The 16,648-nt window shown below is 32.5% G+C and overlaps 1 protein-coding gene across 5 annotated transcripts in view; it reads left to right on the top strand.

Moving 5' to 3' along the window:
* LOC127700691 (uncharacterized) overlaps positions 1–16,648 on the top strand; it is a 34,798-nt gene that overhangs the window by 14,045 nt on the left and 4,105 nt on the right. For 4 of the 5 annotated variants that reach the window (XM_052204298.1, XM_052204311.1, XM_052204293.1 and 1 more), the window contains 16 exons: positions 485–657; positions 1,721–1,876; positions 2,463–2,480; positions 3,621–3,810; positions 4,646–4,758; positions 5,660–5,825; positions 6,245–6,453; positions 7,096–7,226; positions 7,827–7,987; positions 9,411–9,553; positions 10,064–10,245; positions 10,585–10,702; positions 11,159–11,343; positions 13,665–13,823; positions 14,258–14,473; positions 15,773–16,365. In XM_052204298.1, coding sequence (XP_052060258.1) covers positions 485–657; positions 1,721–1,876; positions 2,463–2,480; positions 3,621–3,810; positions 4,646–4,758; positions 5,660–5,825; positions 6,245–6,453; positions 7,096–7,226; positions 7,827–7,987; positions 9,411–9,553; positions 10,064–10,245; positions 10,585–10,702; positions 11,159–11,343; positions 13,665–13,823; positions 14,258–14,473; positions 15,773–16,365 — 2,913 coding nt within the window. The remainder of the gene's footprint in view (positions 1–484; positions 658–1,720; positions 1,877–2,462; positions 2,481–3,620; positions 3,811–4,645; positions 4,759–5,659; positions 5,826–6,244; positions 6,454–7,095; positions 7,227–7,826; positions 7,988–9,410; positions 9,554–10,063; positions 10,246–10,584; positions 10,703–11,158; positions 11,344–13,664; positions 13,824–14,257; positions 14,474–15,772; positions 16,366–16,648) is intronic. The other variant, XM_052204305.1, reaches the window with a different exon arrangement.

The following is a 16,648-nucleotide window of genomic DNA, read 5'->3' as shown; positions in this document are numbered from 1 at the left end:
AGCTATTTAATTTTTGTGTTGCCTGATAGTGTTTATATGCTGCAACACCAAGATATCACTTCTGTTGTGTTGCATCATCTTGGTCCTTGTTGTGCATGGAACAATTTGTTAACCTGAAACTCCTTGAAAACAGATAGACAGAATTCAACAAAACTTGCACAGATTCTTTCATAGGTCATAAAGTTAAGCACCTGCTATTTAATTTTTTTTACCTAAGTGATTTTTTTTAGGTTTCCTTTATCAAAACATCATGTTTGCCATCTGTGCTTACATTATTTGGATTCACAAATTTATTCAGAAAAATACTGCAGAGAACCTTATAAGGATTGTGTATCAGGAAATTTCACTTTCATATTTTTGTTTATAAAGAAATATCTTTGACGTACAATACAAGGATTTCTATATAGTATTTGATATTTATAATTCCATTGAAAATACAGAAGTCTTAATCACTTATTTTTCTTGTATCTTTTCTTTATTTTAGAAATTCCTTCAGTAGATTAGGTCGATTAGCTGGACCAGATGCTGCACCAGGATCTCCAAAAAGACAATCTCCAAAAAGAGATTCTCCAAAGAGTAAAGCAGGAAGTTCAGGAAAACAAAGTCGTCAGTCAGGATCACCAACACAGAGACACATCAAATCATCAGCATCATTGGGTAAATATTTTATTTGTGATTTTTTTTTGTTCTTTTGTTGCTATATGGGTCCAGGGCTTGGTTTTACAAATAATCTTGCAACTAAATTACTTGTAAGTCATGAACAATTCAGTATGCTTACAATCAATTTTAGTTGTAAGATTTATTGTGAATGCATGCCAGTCTTCCTAATAAATAAAAATACTTTGAAAACCAGGTTAATTTGGAAAGGTTTCATGGTCAGTGATATAACTTAGATGCTGGTATTCAAACTATAAGTTGTAAAATTGAGAAAAAATATTATTTTGAATTTTTCGATAATTTGATTAGGCCAATAGATTAACACGAAACTAGCCTAGTTTACTTACCCATTTCAAAACCATAGTAAGCAAAACATGAAAAAGATAAATTCATTTACCTATTATGATGCAAAAAAAAATTTCCTGTCTTGAAATTTATATTAATTTGTTGAACTGCTTTTTGCATTCCTTCAAAGCTTTGGGTTACTTTTATTGTTTTATTGTATTGTGACTATTTTAAATAGTGGAATACAATTAATTGGGCATTCAATATGTACATCATTACAAGTGCCAATCTTTGACAACCAACAGTAGGAATTGATGTTTTGACCTATAAATTTCTTTATATAGAAGAGATAAGTAAGGGTTTGTTGTTTTGAATTAATAGATAGATATGCATATACAAGTACCGGTAAGTTCTCTGTATTAATAAGTTGAATCAATATCACTAATTAACCTGTACTATAAATTCAAAAATTATTGTGTGCATTTATTATTATGATTTTTGAAGAATAGACAATATTGTGAGCTTTATTATTATGATTTCAGGAGAATCTGCATACAGATACATGTTTCGGTTATCAGAATGCGAGTTCTTATTATTGCGATATTCACCCAATCACATTATTAGCATTTATAAAAACCTCTCAAAAATTTTTAAATTTACAGTAGTTGTTTAAGCCAATAGTTGCAATAAAAAGGTACTTGCATGAATAGTACAATGTAGTACATAGATCAACATTGTAAATCTGTTAAATTTCTAATGCTTTTTTTCTTTTGAACAGGTTCTAGTAAAGGTGGTGGATTTGTAGAAAAGGAACTGACCCAGATGAGACCCAGACGTCCAAAGCGTATGGATGCAGCAACAAGGGAGGCAACAGAACATGCCAAGCAATATGGTGTTTGCATGATACCAATCAAACTATCCAGACTATTTTCAGGTAAACTTATGATTTTATAAATGTTCATTTACGATATGTTTTTGTGCATCTCACATTTTTAGACATGCCAAATGGGAACAATGAATTTACTTGGAATTAGAGGTTAATGCAATAGACGTATAGGTATTCTTGAATCTGCGACAATGGACCTGATAATTTGCAATACTTGAAAATGATTTCATGTCCAAATCACTTTTCTGTAGTGTTGCCAGACATTTTCTTCTGTGGCATCAACATTTTACAGGAATGGCTGTGATATTCAGTAATGGCAGACAAATAGCGATAAGGTCTATCCAAAATCATTAAAATTCAGAATATATTTTTTACTTTTAGTTTTTGTGAAATACTAAATATTTTATGATTATGATATCACAGAATTGCTTAATTATTTCCAGACGTGTATTTAATAGCTTTTGTTGAAGTAGATAATGTCTGCAAAAACATAGATGTTGTAGACATTCTTCAATTTTTGACCAAAATAGAACCTGGATGTCACATGATACACATAATAGATATGACTTTTTTAAAGAAAAAAACACAGATTTTTCTGCTATTCACATTTGTATTTATTATGTACATGTTTTAGTCGATTTAGAGGGCAATGGTAAGTTATAATTTTTTTCCATAATTTGGCTTTCATTTTAATGGTGAGAAAAATTGGTTATTGTTTTTTTATTGTAACATATGTTTGATTCGTAGCTCTAATTGTTGTTAATCATGTTATTTCAATTTAATAAGCTTTGGCGATTTACAGATTAATGAAATACAATATAAGTGTCATTGTTGAGAATAATTATTTTTAAAACAAATTGTAAGGTAATGTAATTTAAATAATGCATTTCTAACCTAATGTAACATTTTTTCAAGTGGGGTTTACCTTTTGGTTTTTGGTTTGATTTATAACCAACTAATTCGACCTAGAATTATTGTTTAATTATAATAGGATCATCATAATTTACTTACACTGTCTATTTAAAGAAAACCGGACAGCATTATAAAGTTTGAAATCATGTCTTTCAAATATTATGAAGATGTATTTGTATTAAAAGAAAAGGTTGTTTGAATGGCATTAGTAACGATTTTTTACAAGATTTAAAGTATTTCAACCAGCACTTTTGTGGATACCAATTTAATAGATTATGGAAACATTGTATTTTATTTTGAAACTTTGTTTCATTGTTTTAACAAATTCCTCTTACAAACATTTGGAAAATTTGTATTTTGTTGAACAATAAAATTTTGAGGTTTGTTAATTCACGATTTCATTGCATACACTTTTTTGAGTGGGGATTAAATTCATGACAGAATGAGCACTTAGTTGGAACTTCCCATCAATAGTGTTGCTGTATACAAATTACTCATGTTGGGATATTATAACTATTGGCCATTTTTTATCACGAAATAGACAAAAATATCCTCATCTATTTATTAGTGAAAATTCCCATGTTTGCAGTATAGACAAGTGTCTATAGATAAATCAAGGTACTCTCTCTCCAGGTCTTTCTATCATGAAACTTTACTCAGTACCTGGAGAACAAAATTTGTGCTTGAAACACCAAATCTAGTAATTAGATTGTTGTTTTCAAGGTCTGAGTACGATAATCGTACTCAAAATGTTTATGACTGCAAAGCCAGGTATGTAGCTTGAAAAGTTGTGAAGAAATTTACTAAACACTTTCAAAGCTTTGCCATCAACACCATATTCTCTAAAAGACAAAAAGCATTTTTTTTTTTATAATTTAAGGAGTGAGGACAGTCACGAACAGATTAGAGAGCCCTGTACCTGGGGTAGAAGATTGTTTTGTAACAATAGAACTTGATGATCAATTGATGGCAGACATACACAAAGAACAACTTAATCCTATGATATTTAAAATTTCGTCAGCCAAGAATATGCCAGAAACACCATTATCATATAGTGATCTTAGCTTAAGGTAATTTTAATTTTTCAGAAATGTAAAAATGTAAACAACACTTCAAAATTTCATGCGTCCAAAGCGCTTTTCTAGATTTATCTTCATCAGGAATGCTCAAAGGGGAATATTTGAAAGCCAAGGATGTATAAGAAAGGAAACAGTTGAAGACCTATATTACCAAAAAGGATCTAAAAAAATGGCCAAATCCATCTAAAGTCAACTTTGCCTGAGGGAGCTGAAACCTTAGTTTCTTATAATTTCAAAATTTATGAACGGATACTTTAAGAAAGGTTTGTTATAAATCATGTCAGTATCGAAGTACTGACTACTGAGCTGATGATACCCTCAGGGACTGATAGTCCACCAGCAGAGGTATATCTCTTTCAATTCTTGCTTGTGGAAGACAATGAATTACTTGCCATTAAATACTTCACATGCCAAGAGTAAACTGAAATAATTTAAAAAATTAAAGTGTATTTATAAATGACACAAAATCCCTACACAAATATAAAAATAAGGAAAAGTTGTATGATTCCAAATAAGACAACCACCCATCATAGATGGAAGATGTTAACATCTATATATGGGTCATTGTAATAACTTGAAAAAAGTAAAAGAATAACATTTTTATTGCAGTTCTTCATCTTAAAAAACTTAAAGTTGCAGTGAGACTTTCAACAAAGAACAAAAAGCTCACACCCCACTGCAAGTTCACTAGAAGCGGTTATGTTTCCTTATAAATAAGATATCTCTTGTATTTCAGATGCCAGCCTGTATATTGTAAATCACCCCACTCCAAGTTCACTAGAAGCGGTTATGTTTACTTATAAATAAAATATCTCTTGTATTTCAGATGCCAGCCTGTATATTGTAAATATAAGTTCTACAAACAGCCAGAACATATCAGTGTAGGGAGAGAACATGGTAAAAACATCTACTGGGATGATATAAATGTTGTTTTAGCAGGTAATAGTAAAAAATATTAATGGAAAATGATGTTATGAATTCATGTCACAAAATCCCTTCCAGCAGCACTTTTATTTCTGTTCTTCATCTCAATGGCACTGTGAGGCCTTCAACATAATTGAAGTTAACATCTCACTGCAATTGCTGTTGATTCATTATGCCCCCGCCGTAGGCAGAGGGGCACTAAGTGTTACTCTTGACCGTCCGTCCATCCATCCCATTTTTGTTTCCGCACTCTAACAAGTTATCCTCATCCAAATTTTATGAAACTCATATACAATGCTTAAAACCAAAACAAGGAGACAGAGTTTGAATTTGGGCAGTGAGTCATTTACTGTACTAGAGTTATGCCACTTTTTAACTTTTTTAAAATTGCAAAGCTTGAGCAGGGGCATTTGTGTCCTCAGACACATTCTTTTGTTATTTATTTTTTGTGGATAACAATTTTTCACAGATTTAGGAAAAATTGTATTTTCATGGATATTTGATTTTGTGGTTTTGCTAAAGTCTGCATACAAGCATATAGAAAATTTGTATGCCACTGAATTTTTAAAATCTCCATTTACCTTTGCCAACGAAAATGGTATCCCATGAATAATAATGAATCCACAGTCATCTAAATTCTTTGCTGAAATTCGTTAATGGTACACTGGTCTGTGCATTGAAGAACACAGATGCAGGTAATAAACTATGACAAGAAAAGAAATTTTAAAAATGCATGAATTTAATGGATGGATGGATGGATAGAGAGATGAAGATGTTTGATGTCAAGCAATCAGTCATCCATTTATTAATGTAGTATTTCACATTAAAAAGTATATAAACTCAATAAACCAATGAGGAAAAACCTGACTGACTGACTACAAAAACAAAATGTGCTTATATAAATGCATAATTTCAGGTACAATAGAGCCATCAGAATTAAGGCAATATCTAAACGGACCAGCTTTTGAACTAGAAATACACGATCGTGACAGGAAAGGGGAAGAGTGTAAACCAAAACCAGCATTGTTTGGAGATGACCTTGAGGATGAAAAGATTAGTAATGTTGGCACTGTAGCAAGTAGGTTTAATTCCTCTCTAAAATTTGGTGCTTTGTTTTAATGAATTATATCGGAATTATTTGAACTAAGTAAAGGGAAAAAAATGTTTTCAATTAATTTCATTTCTTAAAAAAAGAAACTTATTTTAAAAATTTTTGTAAAAATTTGACAAAAATTTAAAGTAGGATGGAAGTATCATCTATATAAACTGCAATAGAAAAGTTGTCTAAATTGTCCATAATCTTAACACAGTTATGCTGTATAAACAGCAGATTCATTCTATAATGGTTTGACATTCACCAACAAGTTTCAAGACCTCTACATTAGAAATGTAAATTAAGGTATGTTGTGTGGCTTTTTAAAATATCTGATGGAACTTTCAAATTATGGATTGTTATACATGTATAACTTTCATGTATGTCTCTTTTGTTGTTTACAGGTAGAAGGACAATAAATAACCCATTTGTAGGTAGAAACAAACCTTGGGATCCATATGGTGTTGCCAAGTTAGATTTATCAGAACTTTTATTAGGGCATCAGTATATACATATAAAAGTTCCCATACATAATTGCACAGTTCCAGAAGTCTTAGGAAATGGTGATAAAATAGACGGAAAGGTCGTTGGAATGACTGGAGCTGTTGATGGACCAGGTATGTTTGGTGGAAGAAAATTAAATAACCCTTTATAAATTAGTTGTTTCTGAAGCCCTTTCTGGATTTATCTTCATCAGGGATGCTCAAATCCAAACATTTCAAAGTCAAGGATGTATAAATAATTGAATATTTGAAGGTCTATTTGACAAAAAAGGTGCATAGAAAGAATTGTGAAATCCCAAAAAGGTCAACTTTGCCTGATGGAGTTGGAAACTTAGTTTTTAATGATTCCTAAATGTATCAAGTTAGAATTAGTGAAAAGTATGTTCTAAATCATGTCATTTTCGAAACACTTGACTACTGAGTTGATGATACTCTTAGGGACAAGCAGTACACCAGAAGGTTTTCCCACAAATTGCTAGAAAGTAAAAAAAGCTCTTTTTAAATTTTGTGCATCAGAAGTGCATTTTTGAGTTTACCTTCATCAGGAATGCTAAAAAGTAAAACTGAAAAAACGATGGCTGAGGATACACAATACATGAATAGTGAGAAGTATAAATAGAGGGTATGTTTAATTTCCCCTTTTGTTGAAATTCTTACCTGTCACAATTCAACTTTTAATTTGTTTCTTATAAAAGTTGACTAATTATTGTTTGTTTTCGCAAGTTAAACCCATGTCTAATGTTGTTTTTTTTTCAGTTGATAAACCATTACCAGCAGGACATTACATTCAGTCACATACTATGCTAAAGGTCAAAGTTGAAGTGGCCTATCCTTTGGTCAGTGTAAAGAAAGTGTCAGACAAAATTGAATATCCACTTACAATAGAGGTAAGTATCTATGTAATATTTTAAGTTCTAAAATTTACCCTTCAGTTCTAAATTTACTCTTAAGTTCTAAAATTTAACCTAAAATTCTGTTCTGAGATTTCTTTATACAAATATATATTTCATACCCTCATCCATTTATGTTAAAAGTAATTCACCTTTCTAATTTTACAGTCTTTAATTTTCAGTATTCTTCAATATAAGTGGGTCCAAAAAATGAAATTAAATTATTAAAGAGAGATTAACTTTCTGTCTTAAAATAGCTGTGGTTATCTCTTGTACAAGTTATGTAGTCGTGAGTACTGTTTCATAATAGAGAAAATGAATGATTGGGTTTGAGCTTATCTATTGCTCGATGTCAGAGGTAGAGGTTAACTTCCAACATCTAATTTTAATGTTCAACAAAATACAAGTTTCCTATAGACATGTATGCAGAACTTTTCAAATCCAAGAAATTATGTGTCCATGCAAAGAGTATTTTTTCTCCATCCATGAAAATCAGTACCATGATTATAAATTAATCTACAGTGATTAAAATACTGTTGTGTTCTTTATCGAAAGTTTCTTTATCATATCATACTTTTTTTATTTTTCTACTTTTAGTGTCCCTTTAGTAGGATAGTATTTATGTTTGACTACAAGAACACCAGCATGTTAACCAGATTACAAGAACTTGTTGTGGAGATCAATGCCCAAGCTTTAGAACTAGATGACATGCCTCAACATGTAATTAATGCTGCCTTGTCAACTTATAAACTTTCACTGTAAGTATAATACAATGTTTATGAAATTGGTTTCCTTTATTTATTGTTTGTAGTCAATAAGGATTCTGTAGTGTTGCTATTTGATGTCATGGGAAACATGCAGTATCACATGTGACAACTGTTTTTTTAAAGTATTTTCTGAATATTTGCCTGGAATACTCATACATGAGAGCAGACTCATGATTTAATTTATTTGATACCATTGCAAGCCATTTTTTCTATATTTGCATAAGTTGCACTCAGTTTTATTAATGGGAGAACTTTTTATAAATTAAATAAGCAAGAAACCCTGAAAAATAACTTCCATATTTTATCACATACCAAAAGATGAAAGGCATTTGCTTATTTTCAAAATGAGCAGACATGAAGATGACAAGAACTATGGATTTGGTGATAGGTTGTGGTGATCTGTTGCAAAAGGTGATGTTGTGTATACATAAATGAAACAGATATTCAACAATACCCTAAAATCCCAAAAAAGGATTTTTGGCCAACATTCGGTTTTCAGTGTTATACAAGTAACCATACTATATATCAAGGTATATACTGAGGCTGTGCAATTTGAGCAGTCAAATTGCATTGACCGTATAATCATTTCAATTTTTGTGATGTACAGTCATTGACTGTATATCGCCTTGTTTATGACGTTGACAATACGTTTCCATAGAGTATTATATATGACGTCATTAAAAGGTACAGCTTCGTGGAATTTTTATGTTGTTCGCTCCAAATATAAAAATGATGGTTTTTACCCTAAATATTTCATTTGGAACAGTTGTAGGAGAAAAACCATACATTGTTTCGAAAATTTTTTTATTAGTTCTCGTCTCAAAACAGGATAAAATGCTCGGCAAAGTCTCGCTTTCTACCTGTTTTTAAGCCTTGTACCAATAAAATTTATATTTCGAGACAATGAATGGTTATTCTATATTTAAGAGACAAATGTCGCGGTAGGTGTATATAGACTATTCAGCCACAGAAGCAAAAAGGAATGTAAATCACCTTTGTATGATACCATTTGTAGTTTAACAATTGTCTTTATTAACTTATAATTTAATTTTGGATGTAACACGTCTTCTGATTGGCAGAAAGTTTTTTGTCTATCAGCTCATAGACACAATTTTGTCATGTGACCGTGGTGTCATCAACGTTTTTTCATGATTAACTCCTTAAAAATGGAATTTAGAGTTAAATTATATGGAATGACTATAATAATTTTTCTGTCTATTCAAAATAACCTCAAAAATGTGGTGCGAACTTTTAAATAACTCGCTACATGGGTTATTCAGTGTGCACCACATTCTTTATGTTATTTCTTCATAGACAGAAAATATATTACAGTCATTCCTTAGATAAATCCATGGAATAGGAAACAAAATGTAGAGTAAGTTTCTATATTTACATGAGTTTATCCATGTTTCAGAGAACAACAAAGAAGTAGAGATTTAGATATAGTAACAGGTTTCCAGCTTATGGATGGAGATATGCATCTTTTTATACTTGAGGGAATGAGAGAAAGGGCTGTGATGTCACTATGGGACTCCCTTCCTAGACCGGAAAATACAGGTAGGCTATGAATAGACTTAGTTTATATTTATTTTAGTGAATTATTGTCAGTTATGCTTTCAGGTACTCATTTTGTATTTAAGTTATGGGGGTTATCTAGGGGAATTATTTTGATTTAACAATTTTTGTAAAGAAAAGTAGCATGATTTATGATCAAATGTATGCTGTTTGAAAATGGGAACGTGGTTTGATTTGCAAAATGGTGCTGAGTCTTTATTAATAACATCTGAATAATTGAATGCCAAAAATATCAAAATATGAAAGCTCAAGTTTACTTATCTTTATTCATTGAAATAGCACCATTAAAAAAAGATTGAGAACACGTTTTTTTAAAGCTATTTATGAAAAATAAAATGGAAACAAAAATAATTATAGTAAATTTTATTGTAAGGACAACTTGGAATAGAGTGATAAAGGTCAACCTTACGACCTGTGTCATTAATTACCATAGGAATGGAATATATTATAATTTAAGGAGGCGCTATTTTAAATGTTTATGTATTATTTCAGATGTTCGTGTATTATATAACTCTGACTATAGTTTTGGAGAAAGATTATATGGACCATTGGATGTTGATCTATGTAGAGTTAAGCTTCATGAACCCCTGTCTATTATAGTCCAGCAACCTTTATTGTATGTCAGAGACATGGTGCCTAGACCGTGTTTTGAAGCTCTAGTCAAATTGTACGAGGTAGGTAGATAGCAGATGCTTTATTTTATTTTTATATATTTTGAGCAGCACCATTTGAAAAACAAAATTAAGGACTTTTTTAAATTTGCATGATCACAGTCATATTTAATATTCAGTCAGAACTTTGCCATATCTGTAGATGTTAGGGAGTTGGGATATGAACATCAATATTTGGTGAGTTTATTTCAAACTAGTTTTGTGCATGCTTAACATTCTCCATTTTATCTTGATTATTAGAAATGGTATAACAAATAGTACTGTGCAGAGAAAAAAACATGATATCAGTACAGAAATAGAACTTGAGAACTTAACTTTGTATATGTTTTCATAACTTTTCAGATAACAAAGTTAACTCAGATGAAAAATGTTGTGAGGAATGGCTTGTTTCCAACAGCTGATATGGTGATATCTATGAGTAAAGAATTTGGTGTTCCTTTAACACAGGAGGACTTTGAAGGTAAGGTTAGAAGACGGTGCAGGGGTAGACAGAAGAGGAGTTAGGTTTTCAGAAGTTTTTATATTGTGATATCTATGATTAAGGAGTTAAGTGTTCCATAGAAAATTGTGCGGAAGGTATGGGGAGGAAGGGGGATGTGAATACAAGATCACCAAAAAGATATTTTTGTCATGTTTTTACAGTGGAAGGATCTTTTGTCAGTCTATGCATCATATTTAGTGACGAAGGTCCACTATAGTTATGTGATGTTAAACTTATGCATTAAACAGTTGACCATCCTTGACCATTGAGAAAATTCAAAGTCTAATTAATGTGATTGCACAAATGTTATGAAGGAAAATCACTTATGAAATTATGAATGCAAGTTTTTATTACTGCAAACCTGATCATTTTTCACATTAATAAAAACATCCCTATAATTTCTCAATTTTTTTAATTTATTTACCTTTTTTTCAGAATTACAACCAGTAAGAGAAAAGACAATGGAGGAAACTGAAGTGAGAGTTGAAGAAGAACCAAATATTCTAAGGCAGACGTCCAGAATCTGGACTCCTATTGACCACTTGAACACAGATTACATAGAAAAATTGGCATCACCAGATAAAGAAAAGACTAAATTGGATTTTATCAAGGAGAATAAGGTACCTTTTTAGCTCACCTGGCCCGAAAGGGCCAAGTGAGCTTTTCTCATCACTTGGCGTCCGTCGTCCGTCGTCGGCCTTAACATTTTACATTTTGAACTTCTTCTAGAGAACCACTGAATGGAATGAAACCAAACATGGCATGAATGTTCCTTATGAGGTGCTGACCAAGTGTTGTTACTTTGTAGCGGATCCATCATCCAAGATGGCCGCCAGCGGGGGACTTAGTTTAACATGGGACCCTATGGGAAATACATACAAATGTCTTCTTTTAGAGAACCACTGAATGGAATGAAACCAAACATGGCATGAATGTTTCTTATGAGGTGCTGACCAAGTGTTGTTACTTTGAAGCTGATCCATAATCCAAGATGGCCACCAGCGGGGGACTTAGTTTAACATAGGACCCTATGGGAAATACATACAAATGTCTTCTTTTATAGAACCACTTAATGGAATGAAACCAAACATGGTATGAATGTTCCTTATGAGGTGCTGACATAGTGTTGTTACTTTGAAGCCGATCCATAATCCAAGATGGCCGCCAGTGGGGGACTTAGTTTAACATGGGACCCTATGGGAAATACATACAAATGTCTTCTTTTAGAGAACCACTGAATGGAATGAAACCAAACATGGTATGAATGTTCCTTATGAGGTGCTGACCAAGTGTTGTTACTATGAAGCTGATCCATAATCCAAGATGGCCGCCAGCAGGGGACATAGTTTAACATTGGACCCTACGGGAAATACATACAAATGTCTTCTTTTAGAGAACCACTGAATGGAATGAAACCAAACATGGCATGAATGTTTCTTATGAGGTGCTGACCGAGTGTTGTTACTTTGAAGCCGATCCATAATCCAAGATGGCCGCCTGCAGGGGACTTAGTTTAACATGGGACCCTATGAGAAATACATACAAGTGTCTTCTTTTAGAGAACCACTGAATGGAATGAAACCAAACATGGCATGAATGTTCCTTATGAGGTGCTGACCAAGTGTTGTTACTTTGAAGCCGATCCATAATCCAAGATGGCCGCCAGCGGGGGACTTAGTTTAACATGGGACCCTATTGGAAATACATACAAACGTCTTCTTTTAGAGAACCACTGAATGGAATGAAACCAAACATGGCAAGAATGATCCTTATGAGGTGCTGACCAAGTGTTGTTACTTTGAAGCTGATCCATCATCCAAGATGGCAGCCAGCGGGGGACTTAGTTTAACATTGGACCCTATGGGAAATACATACAAATGTCTTCTTTTAGAGAACCACTGAATGCAATGAAACCAAACATGGCATGAATGTTCCTTATGAGGTGCTGACCAAGTGTTGTGTTTATGAAGCCGATACATAATCTAAGATGGCCGCCAGCGGAGGACTTAGTTTAATTTAGGACCCTATGAGAAATACGTACAAATGTTTTCTTTTAAAGAACCATTGAATGGAATGAAACCAAACATGGCATGCATGTTCCTTTTGAGGTGCTGACCAAGTGTTGTTACTTTGAAGCTGACCCTTCACCCATGATGGCTGCCAGATGGGGACAATGTTTAACAAAGGACCCTATGGACAATACATACAAATGTCTTCTTTTATAGAACCACATACTGAATGGATTGAAACCAAACATGGCATGAATGTTCCTTATGAGGTGCTGACTAAGTTTTGTTACTTTGAAGCTGATCCTTCATCCATGATGGCCGCCAATGGGGGGACTTCCTTTAACATAAGACCCTATGGGAAATACATACAAATGCTTCTTCTAGAGGTGCACTGAATGGAATGAAACCAAAATATGGCATAAATGTTTCTTATGAGGTGCTGATTAAGTGTTGCTACTTTGTTGCCGATTTACTGTTCAAGATGGCCACCAGGATTTTTTTATTAAATTACAGGACCAATATTAAACCAAATTTGGCCTCACTCATTATTAGGGTATCTGTTATGATTTTAATCTATTTTTACATGATTTCCAAAACCAAAGTAGAATCAGGTGAGCGACACAGGCTCTTGAGAGCCTCTAGTTTAGTTTCAAAATGATTTCTATTTATAAACAATTTGACATTATATAACTTCACATGGTAATGGAGGTTTCATTTTCAATTACAATGTAAAAAAAAAATATGGCATTGATATTAAAAAGCAAGAGAAAAATTCCAAATATTCTTGAAGCTGGTCACTTGAAATAGTATCAATCCTTTTCTCTTTAACTAATCATAATGCTCAAGCTTGAAAGTAATTTTGTACTAATTTCAAACTTGACTGCATAACCTTGAAAATTTAAAAATTTGATTAAGACTACATTTTCTTTAAGGAAATGATTAAATTTGCCAGTGATATCAACAAAGCTGAGAATGACATGAATAAAGTTCCTACAGTTAAAGCTGATGTCAAGGTGGCACATAACTATAGCACACATCATCTCAATTCAACAGAACTCGCTAAAGAAAATCTCAGACAGATGTTGGCTCAGGTATGTTTTTCAGTAGAATTTCAATTAGTTATTGCAATTGAATAATTTAAAATTCAACTTCAATTTTTGTAAGTTATATATGTTCATCAGTCTCAACATCCCTAAAAATAATAGGTTGACCAATCAGTCACCCCTGTAAATAATGACAATCACATAATGCATCAGCTGTTTTAAATTTGTCCTTGAAATAAGGCCAAAAATATTTATGTCACCTCTTGCAGGAGAATAGTTTTTGTTAATGCATAGATATTTTTTTTTTTAAATTAAGGTGTAGATGAGTCAACTTTAGTTCCTATTTTTGACTAAAAGTCCATTTATGCTTGATCAGCTTTGTAATATATCTTTCCTTCAAATATTTTCTCGATCCACATGCAAATTTATGAAAATCTGCCAATTTTATATATATTTTATGGTGAATATATGATTTCTTACAGAACCCTGACACAAGATATACTTACTGCCAAGACTATCATCACTCAATGACCGTAGTACCAGTTAATGTTGAAGCTCTGAAGAAACAAGCAGAGGCTGAGTCAAAGGCTCGGTGGAAGACAGAGAAAGGATTGATTTATCCTGGTTTTAGGACAATGCAGGAGAGTAATATACATCCCAAGAAACCAGGAACACCAAGGAGAGACTCTCTACGAGAGGTAGATAATTGTCATAATAGTAGTTTTTGTAATGTTATGCAACAAATAATCTTCAGGTTTCCTTTTTTTTATGCTCCCAGCGTCACCGGATGGGGCATCAAGTGTTACCGTCCGTATGTACGTCCCGAAATTGTTTTCCGTTCTCTAACTTTAGTTTGCCTCAACCAAATCTTATGAAACTTATACACAATGCTTATTATGACAGAACACAGATCAAGTAGGTGGCGTCACTTGAGTCATGCCCCATTATAACGTGGACACATTCTCCAATTATTTAAATCATGCTTGATTATATCTCATCATAAATGAAAATATTAAATGTTTAAAGATGAAACCAGTTGTTTTACCTGTTTATGAACAAAAATACTGCTTTGATGATTTATTATCAGTGTTAATATAGATTCTACTACTCTATCTAGTGTGGTGCGTAATTTGTCCCTTAAAAGAATTAATTTTTCAAATTTAAAACTTGAGGCTTTCATGTTTAAAAGAGGTATGGCCAATTTCTCCTGAATTTATTTCACACCAGGGCCATTTTCAAAACACCTTTCTACCTTTACTTTAATTCATTGAACCATATGTCCATGTTTACTTTGAGGTTCTAACAATATTAAGGCTTATTTCTTACCAAATCACCAAATTATAAGCACCTTAATATAGTCCAAAACCACAATATTGACAGGTTTTGTCCAAAAATCTATTGGAAGTACATCTTTAACCAAAACAAAAAATTATGTAGGAAGTGAAGATATAAATTGTCTTTCGAATGTGATTTAATATTATTTTGGTTAGTAATGTTGATTGATGCAAAATTTTTACAAAAACATGTAAAAAATCAAAATGCCTACAACAGCAACATGTAGAGCTGAGTAGTATTTTGAATTTATGGATATGTGTAAATTGTTGAAAAAAATTCGAAGTATATATGATATGGACTCTCTAATGTTCAATTTGCAATAGGTATTGACACCTTTTAGATTTTGAACCTTTGAGTGAAATAAATACTGGGGAAATGCGTCCTCAGGAACCTCTTTAACTGTCAAGAGTAAAGAAACAACCAATTTCATTATTCTGCTAAAAATGCATTCTTTCTGTTAGATTTCTTCAGGAATGGTCACCCTTTCTCGAAATGTCAAAATAGTTATTCAGAGGAAGTCAAGACAGTTTGAATTAATAATTGAATTTATACCAATTAAGAACTGAGAACAATTAAACCACATGTTGATTATTAAAATACAATTAACTGGTCAGTGAAATTATAAAATTGGCCAAGAATTTATTTATGTTTTATTATTTCAGCAATGGATTGAAAACATACTCCATGTTGGATTGCTACAACCACCACTTAATAGAGACAAGTTCCCATGGCAACACCGATCAGAAGACCTTGAACTCTATAGGAGACCAGCCACAACATTTGGCAGGGAACCAGTCACAATTCATCTGGCAGGACAAAAACTTAAACAAGAAAAATTAGAAGCCTTTAAACAAGACTATGAAACTTGGAAATCTAAGATAATTGTGAAGGATCCGAGGGGACATTTTCACAGATGTTTACCAGAAACAGAATTGAACGAAAAAGGCCAGAATCAAATTGATAAATTGAAAGGTTTATTGAAAGAAAAGCCAGAAAAATTAAGTTTGAAACGACCAGGCTTTTCCTTGAGAGACATACCACCATTAAATGTTGTTCTAAATCCAAGCGTAGACTCATTATCCAGACTGGAAGGCAAGCCTTTATTACCTGCCGTTCCAGGAGAAGGAAATGAGAAAAACAAAGGATTCAATCCAGGACCATTTGAGGAAAACAGCTGGGTGATGGAAAAGAATAAGATACCAGTACCAGACTATGAACACCAAAGATTCAGGTTTAAAAAAGGACAGGACTTTAAGTAAGTAGAAATTAATAATATTAAAAGATTTACCATTAAAAGGTTACTCTGGATGTTTTTATTTTCTTTGGTACCTAGTTTTTTGAGGATTGAAGAAGTATTTCCTTAAACAATACAAATTGTTTATCACCTATACGCATGAAATCAACAAAAATTAGTATCTCGCAAATGATAATAAATTCAGAGTATTATCTGATTAAAGATCAACATATGAATATTGCTTTTTGGCTAATCTTACACGTTGACCTGATTATACAAGACACAAGACTTTGTTTACAACTCA

This window comes from Mytilus californianus, unplaced genomic scaffold, assembly GCF_021869535.1.
Source record: "Mytilus californianus isolate M0D057914Y unplaced genomic scaffold, xbMytCali1.0.p SCAF_1, whole genome shotgun sequence".
Classification (NCBI taxonomy): domain Eukaryota; kingdom Metazoa; phylum Mollusca; class Bivalvia; order Mytilida; family Mytilidae; genus Mytilus; species Mytilus californianus.
The sequence above is the reverse complement of the archived record's forward strand: the minus strand, read 5'-3'. Positions and strand labels throughout refer to the sequence as shown.